The sequence below is a fragment of the Myotis daubentonii genome, chromosome 12, assembly GCF_963259705.1.
Source record: "Myotis daubentonii chromosome 12, mMyoDau2.1, whole genome shotgun sequence".
Classification (NCBI taxonomy): domain Eukaryota; kingdom Metazoa; phylum Chordata; class Mammalia; order Chiroptera; family Vespertilionidae; genus Myotis; species Myotis daubentonii.
Genome location: NC_081851.1, coordinates 26,740,064 through 26,759,308, shown reverse-complemented (window position 1 = coordinate 26,759,308; position 19,245 = coordinate 26,740,064). Strand labels below are relative to the sequence as shown.

The 19,245-nt window shown below is 45.9% G+C and overlaps 1 protein-coding gene across 1 annotated transcript in view; it reads left to right on the top strand.

Annotated features, from left to right (window-relative positions):
- Positions 1 to 19,245, top strand: part of DNAH6 (dynein axonemal heavy chain 6) — a 235,511-nt gene that overhangs the window by 151,492 nt on the left and 64,774 nt on the right. Inside the window, exons 47-54 of the mRNA XM_059659291.1 lie at positions 3,628 to 3,768; positions 7,378 to 7,620; positions 11,590 to 11,757; positions 12,271 to 12,506; positions 13,552 to 13,813; positions 16,697 to 16,824; positions 17,468 to 17,660; positions 18,667 to 18,870. Of these exons, the coding sequence (XP_059515274.1) occupies positions 3,628 to 3,768; positions 7,378 to 7,620; positions 11,590 to 11,757; positions 12,271 to 12,506; positions 13,552 to 13,813; positions 16,697 to 16,824; positions 17,468 to 17,660; positions 18,667 to 18,870 (1,575 nt within the window). The remainder of the gene's footprint in view (positions 1 to 3,627; positions 3,769 to 7,377; positions 7,621 to 11,589; positions 11,758 to 12,270; positions 12,507 to 13,551; positions 13,814 to 16,696; positions 16,825 to 17,467; positions 17,661 to 18,666; positions 18,871 to 19,245) is intronic.

Below are 19,245 nucleotides of genomic sequence, written 5' to 3'. Positions count from 1 at the left end.
CACCACTACTCGGCCAACAGCCTGTAATAGCCGAGAGACAAAATCCTGATACTTTTCATCTGGCCCTTGAATAATTTTTGAGAGCTCCTCTGTTTTCTGACCAGAGATGGGTAACTTTTTCCAGGCTCTGATCCCAGCTCCATTAATCTGTCCATAAGCTTCCTGGGGGTATTGAATTTGATTATGGGTATCAGCATAGACTCCTTCACCTACCAGCATTTCATAAGAAATATTAATCTGGGCAGCTCGATTACGAGAAGCTTGTTCCTTAGCCTTTTCATCATATTCTGACTTCCACAAGAGATATCCCCTCCTGATAAACAAGCCTTGGCAATAGCTCTCCAATCATTAGGTGGGAGAGCCTCTGAGGCTATAGTTTCCAAGATAGTTAAAGTACAAGGGGAAGTGGGCCCATACTGAGCACAGGCTGTTTTTAACTCTTTTAAGGTTTTAAAAGGAAGCGGGTCATAAGCACGCTCACGCTGTCCCGTGTGAGGGTTCACCTGTTCCATAACAGGGAAGGTGTGAATGCCCAGTTCCTCACCACACTTCCGTGCCTCCTGCAAGGCCATCTGGAGAGGGGAAAGTGGAACTGGTGCTGCACAAGGCAGCGGAGAGCGGCGGGAACGGCCCCCGCGGCTTCTCTTTTTCTTGCCAAGAAACTTTAATATTTCTAAAAAGTGTTCTAACACATCGTCTATATCACTACGCTCTTCAGTTCCAGTAGAAAAATATTCTTCCTCCTCTTTTGCCTGAACAATACCTGTATTATCATCATGACAAAGAGCAGCAGCTTCCTCAAAATCCTCCTCATCTTGAGGAGTTAAATTATCTTTAAAAGTTACATTATTTCTTTTTAATATACTGTCTTTTTTAGACTCCTGTTTTGTGCTATCACACTGCTTTTCTTTTTTTTCTGGCTTAAGAGACGGTTGATTATGGTCATGCCTGGGATCTAAATAATCCCGTATTAAATTCGATAAGGAAATGCAGACCTCCTGAATGAATTTTAAAAAATTTTCTACTTGCTTGTTATTAACCTTAGTTCCTCTACTATTGAACATAAACTTTAACATTTGCCCATAAAGGGCATTTTCTCTAGATTCTAATTGCCCCATGCTTTACTCCTGTTTATCAAAAAATTGCTCCTCCCTTACCTTAACGAGTACACTCTTTATCCGGAGGAGTTCCTCACCGTCTTTTTCCCAGTTCCTCAGTCCCTTAGCTCGGGCGCCAGATCTGCCAGGGCCAGCCTGACAGGGTTGAGCCGGGCTGAGGCAGGGAGGTGGGAATTAAGAAAAGAAAGAAAGACAGGAAAGCGGGGTCAGGAGGACCCCAGTTCTCTTGATGAACTGAAGCGAGTTTATTAGCTATACAATCCTATTTATACACAACACACTGAATCGGAGGTCTGTCAAGAGGAATGTATTCTTTGTTCCTCTTAATCTCTAAGGGAGAGATACAGCAGAAGGACAAGTTCTCAGTACAGCATATCTCAGTAAATAGTTACAGACTTCTGGGCAAGCTATGAAAGGCTGTTCTCATTCTACAAATGTTACTCCCATTCTACTGATAATCGCCTTCCAAACAAGTCTGGGAAAACTGTGTGGGTAAGGGTCCCCGCCTTGCTAGCCCCTTCAGGTGCAAGGACCTTGCCAGCTTACATCTGGCCCCCAACACTTTACCAGTATAATTGGTTTCTTTAGTAATTCTTGTTATTTTATATCTTATATTCAAAGCGTTGGTTCACCAGACTCCCAACGAAGTCCGTGGAAAGCAGAAACCCTACTGCCCCATGAAGGTCATAGTCCTGTCCAAAGATGTTTCACAGGCCCTCAGTGCCCTGCCTGAGGAGTCCAGTGCTGTTGACTCCCTGCCTATCCGCTAGGTTATGGCACAACTAAAACAGAAATGCATACTTTCTCTTCCTCTTCCTTCTTCCTCCTTCCTCCTTCCTCCTTCCTTCCTCCTGCCTTCCTTCCTTCCTTCCTTCCTTCCTTCCTCCTCCTTCTCCCCCTCCTCCTCCTCCTCCTCCTCCTCCTCCTCCTCCTCCTCTTCTTCTTCTTCTTCTTCTTCTTCTTCTTCTTCTTCTTCTTCTTCTTCTTCTCTCTCTCTCTCTCTCTCTCTCTCTCTCTCTCTCTCTCTCTCTCTCTCCCCACAGCTGGACTCTGCTAAATTCCATATGCTGCTGTTTGTCTACCTACCCCACTCCTTTTTCTTTCTGCACCTTCTTTAACTTTATGGCCATTTTTCATGTCTTCTGTGTCCTTTCATGAGAATTTCCTCTACTGCTAGATCAGGGCTTATAGGCATAGACAGCAGGGTCTACTTCAGCTAATGTAAGTAGAAATGGCTCTATTCCAGGCATACAATCACTGGGAGGGCCAAAGAAAGGGATTCCAGGCTGAATTCCTTGGAATGATGTGAAATGCACACTGTAGAAGTCAATGGTCAAGGAAGCTGCTGCCTTGCCACCCATTCCTGCTGAGCCAGGAAGCCACTAACCCAATCAGCATGCTGCTGCTTCAGCTGCCAGCTCTGAAGCCATGCACCCGTCACCCTGTCAGGAAGCAGCTGAAATAGGAGCTGTTAGTTCACATTTTCCTGGGGGAAAATGAAATTGGTCTCTGTACACAGGGAACAAGGAGAGAACAAAGGAAGAGGGGAAGCACTGCAGATTGTCAGGTAGCAGGTATAATAAGCAAGAAAACCAAGAAAACTGCTTAGCCAGTGTGGCTCAGTGGTTGAATGTCAACCTGTGAACCAGGAGGTCACAGTTTGATTCCCAGTCAAGGCACATGCCCAGATTGTGGGCTCGATCCCAAGTGGTGGGGGGGCGGTACCTGCAGGAGTCAGGAGACAGCTGATCAATGATTCTCTCTCATCATTGATGTTTCTGTCTCTCGCTCCTTCTCCCTTCCTCTCTGAAATCAAGAAAACAATATTTTTTTAAAAAGATAAGCAAGAGAACTTTTGTCTTGGGCATCCTCAAGGTGAGTAGATCTTCATACTGCCCACCAGAATCTTAAAAGTTTACATAGAGGCCTTAACTGGGCTCAGCCACGTCTATTGTCCATATGGTCTCTACAACACATTGCTCTCTCAAGACTGTGTCATTGAAATGGCTCCCGCTGTGGGAACAGTGGGCAGAACATGCAATCTAAGGACAAGGGACGGTGACCAGCTGATGGCTTACCCAGAAGTCATGTCCTCTCAGTGACCTCCTCTAACAGGAGCCACATCTGGCGATAGTGGCTCCAGGTGCATACCTCTTCTATCAGGCTCTGCACCTGCAAAAAATGTTGCCTTACACCCTGTCTCTCACCCCCAATGGTCCTCCACCACAGAGCAAAACTTCATGTAAATACCTCCCTCCACTAGTTCAAGGGGTCTCATAAGTGCACTGGTGAGGAGAATCTTCATCACATCCAGACTGTAGCTGCAAAGGAGTCTGAAAAATGTCATGTTTAGGCTTTCCAGACAAGAGGGGTTGGAATGGATATTAAACAAAATAATTTAGATATTTACTTCACTGACATATTTTAATTGATATTGGTAGCCAACACTTGTTTTTATTGTTGCTTCATCCTTATTTTAAATTGAAAAATTCTTTTTTTTTTTTGGCAGGTGTTTCAATACTTTATTAGCAGAGTCCGCCAGAAGCTGCACATTGTTCTCTGCATGAGCCCTGTGGGAGAGGCCTTCCGGTCCCGATGCCGGATGTTCCCGTCCCTTGTGAACTGCTGTACCATTGACTGGTTTGTCCAGGTCGGTGACTCCCCAGGACCTCTCTTTCTGAAGTTGGATTTGCTTGATTTTAAAGGAGTAATATGGCACTAGCTTTAAAACCCTCTAAAAATTTACTCATATGCAAGAGATGACATTGACAATTATCAGACAAAAGCAAAGCAGAATTTATAAAGGAAGAGGAGACTTTTGAATTTAACAATGTAGACGTCAGTGATCTTGACAAGAGCTGTTTCAGTAGAGTTATGGGAGATAAGGTTCAATAGAGAAGAGGGAAGATGAATCTGAGACAGTGAGTACAGTAGCACCCCCTTATCCACAGTTTCAGTCTCCATGGTTTCAGTTATTGGGGTCACGCTCAGTGCAGAAATATTAAATGGAAAATTTCAGAAATAAATAATTTGTAAGTTTTGAATTGCACACCATTCTAAGTAGTGTGATGAAATCTCACACCATCCTGCTCTGTTCCTCCTGGGACATCAATTATTCCTTTGTCCAGCATAGCCACACTGTATACACTACCCACCCATTAGTCACTTAGTAGACATCTCCATTATCAGGTCTACTGTCAAGGTATCACAGTGCTTATGTGTAAGTAACCCTTGTTTTATTTAATAATGACCCCCAGAGCACAGTAGTAGTGGTGCTGGCAGTTCAGATATGCCAAAGAGAAGCCATTAAGTGCTTTCTTTAAATGAAAAGGTATTTATATATAAGAAGAAGAAAAAACATAGTATGTATAGGTTCCAGTACTATTCACAGTTTTAGGCATCCATGGGGGTCTTGGGAGGTATCCCCCATGGATAAGGGGGGATGACTGCCGACTCTTTTAAGACATTTTTCCCCAAAGGAGCACCAGGAGATGAGTAATAGCTAGAGTGGTATGTGTAGTGAAGAGAAGAGTATTTTGAAGTGAGAAATACAAACAGCACATATGTGTGCTGACGGAAATGATCCAGAAAAAAAGAAATATATTGACAGTATAGCAGACAGACTTAAGGGTTGTTAGACCAATGTCTTTGAGTAGACAAGAAGAATAGAATCAAGTCATCAATGAAGGGGCCGATTTGGACAGGGAGCATGAACTTACCCCAGAGTACCAGGAAGGAAGGTAGAATGTATGAGCACAGATGCAGATGCATGAGAACTCATTGAAGTTCTGTTTTCATTGCTTCTGGTTTTTTATTTTTATTTTTTAGTGATGTGGGAAGCAAGGTCATCAGCTGAAAATGAAGAGAAAAGAGGAAGTATTAACAGTCTGAGAAAGTAGTGTAGGCTGTAAAATGCTCACTTAGGAGAGTACATTAGGGGTGAATTAGAAAATGTAGATTTTCTGGGCTGCACTATGAACCTGCTGGAACTGGTTGCCATGAATTTAAAGTGAAACCAGTCAGCACAGCCGTGTGTTTCTCCACCATGCTCAGCTGTGCAGTCACTGGCATGGGGTAACAGAAAGCTGCATTTGACTAAGGTTCAGGTAAGCTCAAAGAAACGAGAGGAGCAAAGAAGTTGAAGTGAGCAGGACAGTGATTATAATAACGAACCTGAAGTCCAAATTGCATAATAAATCGAGTGCGCACATAATACATGAAATTTTATTCATGGAATTATCCCAGAGACACCTAATTATTTATTCATTAATCAACAAAAACTTATCAAATAATTGCTATCTACCAGACATTGTGCTGAGGAGAGCAAATGCAGACTCAGATCTCCTTCAAATGAACACAGCGTTCAGTTTATTAAACACTAGGGACCCAGTGTATGAATTCGTGCACCTTGGAAGGAACTATGGGCCACGAGGCTCCAGTGGGCACAGGGGTGGGTCTTGGCCCATCCTCCGCACCCCCATCCAGCCCCTCCCACCGTGGCCCCCCCGGTACCCTGTCTGCTGGCAGCCCTGCTCCCGCTGCTGCTCCCACACAATGATGGCGCAGGCCCCGCTCGTACCCACTGATGACACGGAGTGATTGGGGCCGGCACCAGCAACAGGTGCGAGTGAGGCCAGCGCAGTCAGCAGGTGCAAGCAGCAGCTGCCAGCCCCGATCGCCCCTCAGGAACAGGGGGAGGTGGAGAAACTCTGAGGGGCGGCCAGGGCTGGCAGCCGCCGCTTGCACCCGCTGACTGTGCCAAGCGATAGGGGCCAGTGCCAGGCACCGGCAGTGGGTGCGAGCACCAGGTAGGACCTCACCATGCAGGAGCAAAGAATGTTCAGTAACCACTAGAGGCTCGTCCTGTTGACAGTGACCGGTGCCCTGCCTTGGTCTGGCACCCCCGCTCGCCTGCTCCACCATCCCGCTGCAGCCAATGCCTGCCATATTTCATGCTCTGCCGCCTGCTGCCGATGCCCATCATGATCCGCGTGCACCACTGGTGGTCAGCACACATCATAGCAACCAGTTGTTTGGTTGTTTGCTTGTTCTGCCATTCATCTATTTGCATATTAGGGTTTTATATATAGACTAAAGGCCCAGTGCACGAAAATTTGTGCACTCGGGAGGGTCCCTCAGCCTGTCCTGTGCCCTCTTGCAGTCTGGGGACCCCTCAGGGGATGACCACCTGCTGACTTAGGCCCGCTCCCTGGGGGGATCGGGCCTAAGTTGGCAGTTAGACATCCCTCTGGCAGCCCAGGAGCCCTCAGGGGATGTCCATTTGCCAGTGGGGAGCAGGCCTAAGCTGCAGTCGGACATCTTTAGTGCTGCTGAGGAGGTGGGAGAGGCTCCCACCACCACCCCTGTACTGGCAGCCATCAGTCTGGCTTCTGGCTGTGCAGAGCTCCCCCTGTGGGAGCACACTGACCACCAGGGGGCAGCTCCTGCATTGAGCATCTGCCCCCTGGTGGTCAGTGTGTGTCATAGTGACCAGTCATTTCCAGTCGCTCTGCTGTTAGGGTCAATTTGCATATTACCCTTTTATTATATAGGAGTGCCTGGCCAGCCTGGGTGATGGGCTGAGGGCTGTTTGCTGGCTGGCCACAGCCCCTTTGGGGTGGGGGTCCCCCCTGGGGTGCCTGGCCAGCCTGGGTGAAGGGCTAAGAGCTGTTTGCAGGCTGGCCACAGCCCCTTCAGGGTGGGGGTCCCTGCTGGGGTGCCTGGCCAGTCTGGGTGAGGGGCTGAGGGCCATTTTCAGGCTGGCTAAGCCCCCCAGTGGGGACCCTCACCCCATGAGGGTGTTGCCAGCCTGGGTGAGGGGCTGTTGGCTGTTTGCAGGCTGGCCACAACCCCAGCCACCCAAGATCTCAGTGGAGGCTGGCTGGAAGCAGGTATCTGGGATTTATTTATCTTCTATAATTGAAACTTTGCTGCCATGAGCGGAGGCCTCAGCCGGCTCAGGGCTGGCGGGAAGCTTGGCTTCCTCCATCACTCGGGCAATGAGGCCTCCGGCTTGCTCCAGCTCTGTGGCTGCCGGCCGCCATCTTGGTTGGGTTAATTTGCATATAGTCACTCTGATTGACTGGTGGGCATGGCTTAGGGCGTAGCAAAGGTATGGTCAATTAGCATCTTTGTCTTTTATTAGTATAGATCTTAGACATGAGAAGGAGTAAACCAGGTGAAATATACATTTTTATTTGTTAAGTCACATACTATGGAAATAAGCAACAGATTTTCCAAACTGTGTCTGTATTTACAGTGGCCTAGAGAAGCACTTCTTTCTGTATCAAAGACATTTTTCTCACATATTGACACCGGAAATGATGAACTAAAAGAAAAGCTTTCCCTCATGTGTGTGAATGTTCACTTAAGTGTCTCCAATATGGCAGAACGCTATTACACAGAGCTACGGAGACGGTACTATACCACGCCCACCTCCTACCTGGAACTCATCAATCTCTACCTGACTATGCTCAGTGATAAAAAGAAGCAGTTGATTTCAGTAAGTTGAACACCCTGGCTAGTGTTGCTAAATGGTTTGAGCACTGAAGGATCTCCGGTTTGAGACCTAGTTAAGGGCATGTACCTGGGTTGCTGGGTCCATCTCCAGCCCCGGTCAAGGTGCGTGCAGAAGGCAAACAATGGATGTGTTTCTCACACATCGATGATTCTCTCTCTCTGTCTCTCTCCCCCATGCTTCCTCCCTTCCATTCTCTCTAAAAAAATCAATGGGAAAAAATATCCTTGGGTGAGAATTAACCAATATAAATATATATGTAATCATTTTTTAAAATTTTATTGCTTAACCCGGCTGGTATGGGTCAGAGGTTGAGCATCACCCATGAACCAGGAGGTCATAGTTCAATTCCCGGTCAGGGCACATGCCCAGGTTGTGAGCTCAATCCCCAGTGTGGGACATGCAGGAGGCAAGCCAATCAATGATTCTCTCTCATCATTGATGTTTCTCTCTCTCCCTCTTCCTTCCTCAATGAAATCAATAAAAATACATTTTTTAAAAAATGTATTGCTTGAACTCAAAACTTTTGCCAGAATAAGTGGGAGGTCTATGTGCCATCTTACCTTCTGGAGCCCTCTCCATCCTGACAAGTGCCCTTGACAACCTACAATATGACAAAAAATTGTTTCATGCTGTTGGTCCATGAGTCTTCCCCTTCCTTAATATTTATGCTTTGTCTTCTATCATTTACATGAGTGTCATTGACTCAGTAGAATGATATGGACATTGTAACAGCATCAAAGTTAAGCAGAGAGCTAGTCACCAGAAAATTTTCGTTAGGCAACGGAGATGGGGATTTTGTCATCTAATGTGCCAATAGTTCTTATGGAGAGTAGAGACTTCATTGTCAGGCAGACTGTGTACAACCCATGCTCTGCCTCTTTCTTCCTACACAACCTTAAGCATGTTTTACAAATTCTCTAAGTCTTAGTAGAAAATAGGTTAAACATATCTCTACCAATCTCTTGTATTATTGTGGAATTTAAATAAGACTGTGCAGTACTTGGTATATGATCTGGTGCATATGAGGTACTCAGAAAATAGTGGCCGCCGTCATCATCATTGTCATCATCATCAGGCTATTCACATGACCTAAAATTTTCAACACAATAAAAATGGAAGCATTTACCATTTATATATTTTTAATGTTTTTCAGTGGGTTTTTACCTGGTAAATGTAAAAGAACTTGGCAGAGATTTTTGAAACCTGTCAATCTCAACCAAGCTTTCTGATTCACCTCCAAAAACGTTATTCCTAGGTGTCTTCTGTACCAGATGCCACCCCTTCCATCCTAGTTAAAAGTTTTTAACCACTGAGAAGTAGGGTTTAGATCAGCCGTGGGCAAACTACGGCCCGCGGGCCAGATCCGGCCTGTTTGAAATGAATAAAACTATTGAAATAAAAGACTGTACCCTTTTATGTAATGACTAGGGGCCCGGTGCACGAAATTCGTGCACTGGGTGTGTGTGGGGAGGGGAGTGTCCCTCAGCCCAGCCTGCCCCCTCTCACATACTGGGAGCCCTCAGGCGTTGACCCCCATCACCCTCCAATCGCAGGATCGGCCCCTTGCCCAGGCCTCATGCCTCGGCCAGAGGCGTAGACCCCCATCACCCTCCGATGATCGCCTGATCGGCCCCTTGCCCAGGCCTGACGTCTCCGCCAGAGGTGTCAGGCTAGGACAGGGGACCCCCATCTCCCCCTGATCACTGGCTCTGGCCCCTGCTCAGGCCTGAGGCCTCTGGCCCAGGAATCATGCCTGGGCAGGGGACCCCCATCTCCCTCTGATCGCTTGCTCCACCCACCACCCAAGCCTGATGCCTCTGACCCAGGCTTCAGGCCTGGGCAAGGGGACCATCATATCCCTCCAATCCCCGGCTCAGCCCCCCGCCCAGGCCTGATGCCTCGGCCAGAGGAGTTGACCCTCATCACCCTCCGATAACCAATCACCGGATCAGCCCCTTGACCAGGCCTGAGGCCTCCGGCAGAGGTGTCAGGCCTGGGCAGGGGACCCCCAGCTCCCCGCGGTTGCAGGCTCCGCCCCTGCCCAGGCCTAACGCCTCTGGCCTAAGCGTCCGGCCAGGGCAGCAGGGACCCGCAACTGCAGCGGCCCCGCGATCGTGGGCTCCGCTTTCGGTCCAGGCAAGGAACCCCTAGCTCCCGGGACTGCCAGCTTCGACTGTGCCCAGCTCCCATCGCTGGCTCCACCCCTACTTCCTGCTATCACTGGCCAGGGCAGCAAAGGCACCTGATTCTCTGATCATGGCTGGGGGGCAGGGCAAAGGCGGCTCCAGGGCTGCCTTTGTCCTGCCCCCCAGCTCTTAGCTCCCCCCTGGGTTTCCGATCACTGTCAGTGGCAGGGGGCTTCTTCCTGCTTTCCCTTTCACCTCCCCGCATTGTGCCTACATATGCAAATTAACTGCCATCTTGTTGGCAGTTAACTGCCAATCTTAGTTGGCAGTTAATTTGCATATAGCCCTGATTAGCCAATGAAAAGGGTATCGTCGTACGCCAATTACCATTTTTCTCTTTTATTAGATAGGATGTTTACTTTGAATTTATATTAGTTCACACAAACACACCATCCATGCTTTTGTTCCGGCCCTCCGGCCCAGTTTAAGAACCCATTGTGGCCCTCGAGTCAAAAAGTTTGCCCACCCCTGGTTTAGATCCACCAATCTAAGTGAAGTACCTAGGACACTGTCTCCCTGGGGGTTCTCAGCCCTGCTGACCATCCTGAGGAAACAAGTGTTTTTTTTTAAAAAAAACAAACCTTCAAGGCTTTGAGGCTGAACATTGTCTTGAGAGAAAGGGTTTATTGAGCCACATCCTAGCCAGAAAAAGGACCAGGTCCCAGAAGCTGCATTCTACACCACCAGCAGCAGGGCTGGGTGGAGAAAAGAATATATATCCACTGTCCTGGGGCTCACAGGGCTCTTTTACTAGTATACAGTGAGTTTGGGGGGAAAGACGTAGGTTATTTTGAAAGAATTTACATTGGCTACAGATAAGGGGGTTGTGGGAAGATGAAGCTGGGAGAGGTCTGGGACAGGTGACTTGTACATCAAAAAGAAGTATTTAATGCTTTGGGACTATTTTGGGCAATAGTCCAGAATGTTCAAGCATAAGCAAGATATGCTGGTGCCTGAGAGCTGCCTAAATAGTCGCTGAAATAGGCACACAGAAGTCGATTAAAAGTTTCAACATACTGTCAGGAATATGAGCAGTCTGTTGTTAGTGTAGACCCGTAGCTACTAACTGATTAACTTTCCTTGTCTCTTCCTCCCACCCTCCAGTCTGCTGTAATTTAATTTAGGACATCTCAGAATTTTCCTTTTGTCCCAGCTCTCAGAGCTGCGGCCTCCAGGAATTTCTACCTGAACTTGTCCCTCATTCATTCAACATGCTACCAACCAACCACAGAAAATAAAAATAATACATGGTGGGCCCTTAGTGAGCCCACAATCCAGTAATGCTCCACTCCAGTGATCAGGGGGCATGGATTCAGACCTACTATGGTGAATGTCAAGGCCATTTCCTAGGGTTCTGTTCCCTGAAGATTTCTTTACAGTAAAAATTTATTTATTTATTTATTTATTTATTTATTTATTTACTTATTTTTAATATGTTTTATTGATTTCATGGAGAAAGAGGGAGAGAGAGAAACATCAATGATGAGAGAGATCATTGATCAGCTGCCTCCTGCATGTCCCCCACTGGGGATCGAGCTCGAAACCCGGTCATGTGCCCTGACCAGGAATCGAACCTTGACCTCCTGGTTCATAGGTCGACACTCAACCACTGAGCTATGCTGGTCGGACATACAGTCACAATTTTAAATATTAAAAACTGATTTACCAATTCTGCAGATGTAAAATTCTATTACATGAGTAAGAGATTTCAATAAATGTATAGTTTCTAATACTCATTATAATAAATATTTTCATTGTTATTTAGGCACGTGAACGGGTGACGAATGGTCTTACCAAGCTATTAGAAACCAACATACTAGTAGATGCGATGAAATTAGATCTTTCTGCTTTAGAACCTGTCCTTTTAACAAAATCACAAAATGTCGAAGCACTGATGGACAAATTGGCAGTGGATCAAGAAAATGCTGATCAGGTATGCTGAATAACCTGACTTGTGGGTGAGAAAGCTTTAATCACCAACTGATCACTTATGTACAATGACAAGTGATTGGATTTTTTATCTTCAATGTCGTTAAAATAATTAGCATTGATTTTAAGTTGTAAATAATCTCCCTTCAATAAAACAATCTCCCTTCAATAGAAGTTAGGTTCACTTAACTTCTCTCCCTGAAGTTAAGTGAACCTAAAGAGTAGCACCCAAAGAGTGGAACACAGAGAGTTGTAAGAAAAGTGCCGCCTATAAACCTAAAGCACCTATTCTTCTCCTAGAAGGAACTGTCTACTCTAACTTTTTCTCCATTATCCTACCAACATAGCATGAGATGCAGTAAGAAGAGGGTAAAATTCAGTATAGCTAATCCTCTTTCCTCATCTTTCCTCACCGGCCTAATCCAAAGGGGCAAATATGACATTATTATTGGCTTTGTTTTTAAGTATTGAAATTCAAATACTGAGATCACGTAAGCAGTCAGATTTCAATGGTTAGGTCCGCAGCGTTGTGAGAGAAGATGAAGCAGTGGCCAAAGTCAAAGCCGAAGAAACCCAAGCAATAGCTGATGATGCTCAGAGAGACCTTGAAGAAGCGCTGCCTGCACTCGATGCCGCCAATAAAGCACTGGACTCCTTAGATAAAGCCGATATATCTGAAATCAGAGTTTTTACGAAGCCCCCAGACATGGTCATGACTGTTATGGAAGCAATTTCCATTCTCTTGAATGCCAAGTGAGTAACCCAGAATCATGTATTGCTGAAACACCTGGTGGAATTTCTTTGCAGTTTTTTTTCAGTGTTCATTCTCTTCTCTACCCGCTCATTGATTTGGGCAGTCATTCAGCAAATTGATTCGACAAGCATTTTTTTTTAACAAGGCACATACAGTCTGCTGCAAAGACAGACATGAAAAATATTAATTTCAAGACATGAGAAAGTTGCATAGTATTAGGAGGGCTGAGATCAGAATGCCCCTGGGGAGTGGGGTTTTTGAGAGATGGTGCTCAGGTGAAGAATGGGAGTGTGGAGAGAGCCCAGCGACCTTCAATGCTCATGGGATGGGATGGGCTAGGCAGGAAGGCAGGGATTACATCATGAAAGGTCTCACATACTGTTTGTAGACATGTAGTTTTCAAACTTTCTTTAGTAATATACTCTTTTTATTTTTCAATAAAAATTATAAGAAACCTTTCTATGTAAAACCAATCAAAGCAGGGGAAGAAGACTAGAGCACTCCCATGCCAGGCTTTCCACCAGACCCTCTGGCCAGCACCTCAGTGGGGCCTGGCAGCCCTGCAAAGCACAGATGGAGAGTCCCGGCCACAGGGCACTGAGAACCACTGAACATTTTCAACATAATCGGATTTTCATGTGAGAAAGACCAATTTGGCAAAAGTTCACAGGAGGTAAGGTTGACTGAGAGACATAAAATCAGTTAGAAGGTGATTCGTAGTGTCCTGGCAGAAGGTTAAAAGGTGAGTGCCTGGGGCATTTTAATGATAAAACTTGTTTTTCTATGTTGCCTTACATTTCTGAAACTCTATGATTTTATGATTCGTTCCGTGCTAAAACTGGATAGTACGAAACAACAGCCATCCAATTACCTGTCTGCCCATAAATTATGGAGTACATAACCACCATTTACTGGGATTCTAGAATTGAGATGAAAACTACCCACTTATTGGGATAATATCTTAATGTTCTCCAAAGAATGCATTTTTTTGGTTCCCATGCTATTTTATTACAGTGCTACTAACTTACCACTTCTGTCTTTCAGGCCTGATTGGCCAACAGCAAAGCAACTTCTCGGTGACTCTAACTTTCTCAGAAGACTTTTAGAATATGATAAGGAAAACATAAAGCCTCAGATATTGGCAAAGCTTCAAAAGTATATTAACAATCCTGATTTTGTGCCTGAGAAAGTAGAGAAAGTATCCAAAGCATGTAAGTCCATGTGCATGTGGGTGAGAGCCATGGACCTGTACTCTCGGGTGGTCAAAGAAGTTGAACCAAAGAGGCAGAAGCTCCGTGCCGCGCAGGTACGTTATCTGTGTTGTGATGTTTTTATAGAATCAAAGGCCATGGTCGCCCGTCATTCAAGCTCCCTTTCTCATGCCCCTGTGACCCTAAGCAATGTAGATAGTAACAGTGCTCTAGTTTACCACATGATCTCACTCACTCATGGATAATAAAGACCATTATAAACTTATGAACAATAATAGATACAGAGGCAGAGCTGCCTCAAACAGATTGTCAAACTGCAGCGGGAAGGCCGGGGAGGGTTGAGGGGCAGGAGGGAGGAGGGTAAGAGATCAACCGAAGGACTTGTATGCATGCATATAAGCATAACCAATGGACATAAGACACTGGGGGGTAGGGGAGGCCAGGGGATTGTCAAGGGCGGGGGGGAAAAAAGGACACATATGTAATACCCTTTGTAATACTTTAAGCAATAAAACAATAAAAAAATTAAAAAAAAATTAATTAAAAAAAATAAAAAGAAAGTAACCTTGTGATGAAACCATGAAAATTGAAATCTATACCAGAGGCCCCTTAGGAAAAACAATTCATTGGCAATTAAGTTCACCAAATAGCACATATATGGAATTTGTCGTAATTGGTTTTGATTATGCAGAAGGGATTGTATTCTGGTGGGATGAGGTTATTGAATAAAAGGTTGGTGTTATAAATTAAGAAAAAGAATAAAAAAATTTTTCTAAAAAAAATTTAAAAAAAAATAGCTAGCATAGATTATTTGTTTCCACATGTAAAAAACCTTTTTTATAGCTTTTATTTATAGCTTTTGAATTTTGTGACATACATAGAAAGGCCTTCCTTACTTTGAGAACATAGGGAATTTGTGCATGTTTTCTTCAACAATTTTTAAATTTTTACATCTTGACCTCTTAATTTATTTTGTTATGATGAATGTGTTGGGTATCCAGCTGAATATTCTCCACATGAATTAAAGGAAAGCAGAGGGCTCTCGATTAAATTACGTTCTTTCCAATGATTTCTAGAAGTTACCATTTCCAAACGTCCCACCCATAGGTTCAAGCAGAGGACTGGGAAAGACTTTTTCAGTAGGGGCCATGCTGGAGGCAGGAGTGAGCATGGTGCGTTCACATCAGGGAGTAAGACCAGAGAGGTTGAGGATGTGAAGTAGGGGAAGATATAAGGTCGGCCCACCAGGGGGAGCCATGCGAGGGACGCCCCTTAATACCAGGCCAAGGCGATAAGGAACAGGGTTGTGATCAGAGACCTGCAGCCTTTGTGTTTTGCAAAGTCTGGCCTGGTAGAGGGTTGGAGAGGCAGAGCACAAGCAGGGAGCCTGAGCAGAGGCGGCCGTCAGAGCTCCAGGCCGAGCCCAGCACCTGCTGGACATTTTTTAGGGCTGGGTGGAGGCTGAGGACCAGGGGCACATTTCCAGTCAGGACACTTGGTAGGGTTCCTGGAATTAGAGCAGGGCATCCCCAGGTGTTTCACTTTTGCTCCTGAGTCGACCCCTGAGAACCTGACATCAGGAGTGTCCTCATGAGTTGTTTACGATGTGCTGGGCTTGGGTGAGTTTCACATGTACCATCTCATTTCATCCTCACCTGCTATTATCCCCATTTTATAGGTTAGGAAACTGAGGCCTAACAAAACCACCAACACGCTCAGTTCACAGGTATTGACATTGGTTGAACTGGGCTGGGGAAGAATCTTTCTGGCCCATAACTGGGGCTCTTAGCCACCTTGTAGCAATTTTTTTTTTTTTTTCAGAAATGACCTCTAAAATCAATCCTCTTCCAGCAAAAAGGAAAATGAATTCTTAGTATATTCACATTGCCTCTGGCATTTTTGCGGTCCCTTTTAGCTCTAGGATCAGATGTTCTATGTTTCCCTTTTCTAATTACTCCCACCCTTGACAGTGCCTCTGAGGCTCTGAAATCCAGCTTAATCCGCAATCAGAAGTGAGGTCGCAAGCAGGACGGAGTGGTCATCTAGTGGAGCGGGTTACTGCAGGAACTGCGGCTGCAGAGCAGGGGTTGGCACACTTTTTCTATAAAGATTCAGATAGCCCAGCCGGCGTGGCTGAGTGTCCACCAATGAACCAGGAGGCCACGGTTCGATTCCAGGTCAGGGCACATGCCCGGGCTGTGGGCTCCATCCCCAGTGTGGGGCATGCAGGAGGCAGCCAAACAATGATGCTCCTCATTGATATTTCTATCTCTCTCTCCCTCTCCCTTCCTCTCTGAAATCAATAAAAATATATTAAAAAAAAAAAGATTCAGATAGTAAGTGCTTCCAGCTTTGCTGGCTCTGGGGTCTCTGTTGCAGTTACTCGGCTCTGCCCTTGCAGCATACCAACAGCCATCAGCACTGCACATATGAATGAGCATGGCTGTGCTCCAACATAACTTCATTTGTGGGCACTGGGATTTGAATTTCATACAACCACCATGTGTTATGAAATATTGTTCTTTTGATTTTTCTCCCCAACCACTCACTCACAAATCATACAAAGGCAGGCAGCAGGCGGGCACTGGCTCGCAGGCCATGGTGTGCGGTCCCTGCTCCTTGAGAACTAGGCAGGAAAGATCAGGTTTCACTATTGCAGGGATATTCCATGTGTTTCATCGTTTAAAGTTGGTAAGCCAGTGTAGTCGCTGATTTGCCCCAAATGCTTGGTAAATCTGTTTCTCTTTTCCTTCTAGGATTCGTTTCGTTGCGCTTTGTTTCTGTTCTGTTTTCAGCTGTTGGCTTCTGCTCTTCTCTTATGTGATTTTATATTTGTTTCAACTTTGTATATTATCTCAAAAATGTTTGAGGACATGACAAAGGGAACATAAATCCTACTTTTAAAAAAATGAATTATAAATGGGCAGATTTCACCTTCTTTTGGGGCCTATTCATGCATAGTTACTTTATTTTATTAGGCTGAACTTGACATTACTATGGCTACCCTGAAAGAAAAGCGAGCATTGCTTAAAAAAGTGGAAGATCAAATACAGGCCTTACAAGATGAATATGACAAGAGCGTGAGTGAGAAAGAAAGTCTGAGTAAGTAACTCATAAAATGTATTTTGGTCAGGAAATGCCTGATTTTCAAAAGTAGACTTTTGTTTGTTTGCTTGCTTGCTTGCTTGCCTTTTCCATTGATTTCTAGAAAGAGAAGAAGGCAGGTAAGAGGGGAAGAGAGAGAGAGAGAAACATGGACGTGAGAGAGACACATTGATTGGTTCCCTCCCGCATGCACCCCCACTGACCTGGCGAACCTGCAACTGAGGTACATGCCCTCGACTGGGAATCCAACCACAACCCTTCGGTCCTTGGGCCAACGCTAACCACTTAGTCAAACAGGCCAGGGCAAAAATAGAAGGAGTTTTAAGGCAGTCATATCTCAGCTTTCATTCAACATGCAGGACATAGTTCCTTTAGACTAGTGCATTAAATGCCTCCTAACATAAAATTAGAAGAACTGGAATATTGTATAGATTCAACTCCTATATGTGAATATGGCTTGTTGGGGGCATGTTACATTGTAACATAAAGCAACACATGCATTTGATTCAGAAAATAAGTAGATAGCACAGAGAGTATGCTTAAATAGTGCTCATTCCTACTATAAACAGAAGCAGGTGAATAAACTTCTATTTTAGGAAAAGATTAAGTAGTATAATCTGATTTTCTTAAAATGTTCCAGCAAGGAATATGGCCCTGACAAAAGCACGTCTGATACGTGCTGGAAAGCTGACGGCTGCCTTAGGAGATGAGAAAGTTCGATGGGAAGAAACCATCAATAAATTCGATGAGGAGCTATCGAATATCATCGGGAATGTGTTCATAGCAGCAGCTTGCGTGGCCTATTACGGGGCCTTCACAGCCCAGTACCGGCAACTGGTGAGTACACGTGCCTTCTCTAAGGAGTGAGGAGAAGCAGCTGAAACTGGACTGGGAGAGGGAGCGGGGGGCGGGGGGAAGGGGTCCTTTTCCTGCGTTTAGATGGAGGCTGTCCACTCTGGAGGTTCTCCACCCAGAAATTTATCTCTACCTCCACAGCCCTTCCCCTCTCCTGTCAGCCAGTGATGGTCTACCCCTAGCCTTTCCTTAACACATCCCTCCCCTCCTCTCCCTCCCCCTCCCCTCCCCTCCCTTCCCCTTTCCTCCCTTCTCCTCCCCTCCCCTTCCCTTCCCTTCCCTTTCTTTTCCTGCCTTAGAAAGTTATTCATAACTTACATTCACATCACAAGAACTTGGGGGAAGAAAAAAGGGACGGGGAGTCCCCTACTATTATGATCAGAAGCGGCATCTAAAGTCAGCCTGAACCGGTGAGGCGGCTTCAAAGGACTAGGCAAAGCAAGGAGCAGGAATCTAAATGATCAGGAGTGATTTTCAAGCCATTTTTACGAAATGCCTCCCTAAAACATTTCACCCTTGTCTTTGAGTTGCAAAATCTAGTTAGCACAGGACTGATATAGATTCCGCAGGAGCCCATTGGTGCCACTGGGGACAGAGTGTCCTCTGTTGTGCATGTCTGTGCCCCTCACTGAAGGAGGTGACATGCCAACATCCCTCTCCCCTGACCCACTAACTGCTAGTAGCTCCCAGGATCATTGAGTTAACCCCAACTTCTCCGCGTGCTTCCAGACTCTCCCAAGAGGGACAATACACCCCTGATTGAAGACTACTGTGACTCTGTCATTTACACATGAGGTCCAGCCCGGGTGGTGACATGTCCAAAGGACCCCGATCTCCTGATATTTAGTCCACTTCCTGTGTCCCATGCTCCTTGCCAGGATGCCTGCCGAGCCTGGCGGGAATTCCCCCCTAACCCGACATTGTGTGTGTGTGTCCTCACTCACTGAGGGTCCCTGTGCTCTACAAGTAAACTCTCCTGCCCCTGCAGCTGATAGAGTGTTGGACCCAGGACTGTCAGTCTCTGGAGATCCCCATCGATTCTTCCTTCAGTCTCATCAGCATTCTTGGGGATCCCTACGAAATTCGGCAGTGGAACGCGGATGGACTGCCCCGGGACTTGATATCCACGGAGAATGGCATTCTGGTGACTCAAGGGAGACGATGGCCTTTGATGATTGACCCCCAAGATCAGGTGTGTAACAAGGGCTTCTTCCGGTAAAGAGCGGCCTGTTGACTCAGCTTAACATTGTGCTGCCCATGACCGGTGCTAAAGTGGACTTGGTCCGACTTCTGAGATCCCGGGATGGAGACCTAGAGGGAGTTTAGAATCCTTTAGCCCAAGTCCCTCATTCAGTGGATGTAGAAAAGGGAGGCGACCGCGGGCACTGCGTAACTTCATGTTGATTGTTATGGGATTTGTTAAGGGGATTGACCGTGACTCTTCTGTTTTCGGGTGGGGGCAGAAACTCATTCTGGTATAGTCCTTGTGCCTAAAAAGTCTGAGGAGTCAAAGCGAAGGAAGGGTCGGATGAGTTTTAGGGCCAGCCTGCCTAGAATTTACAGAATC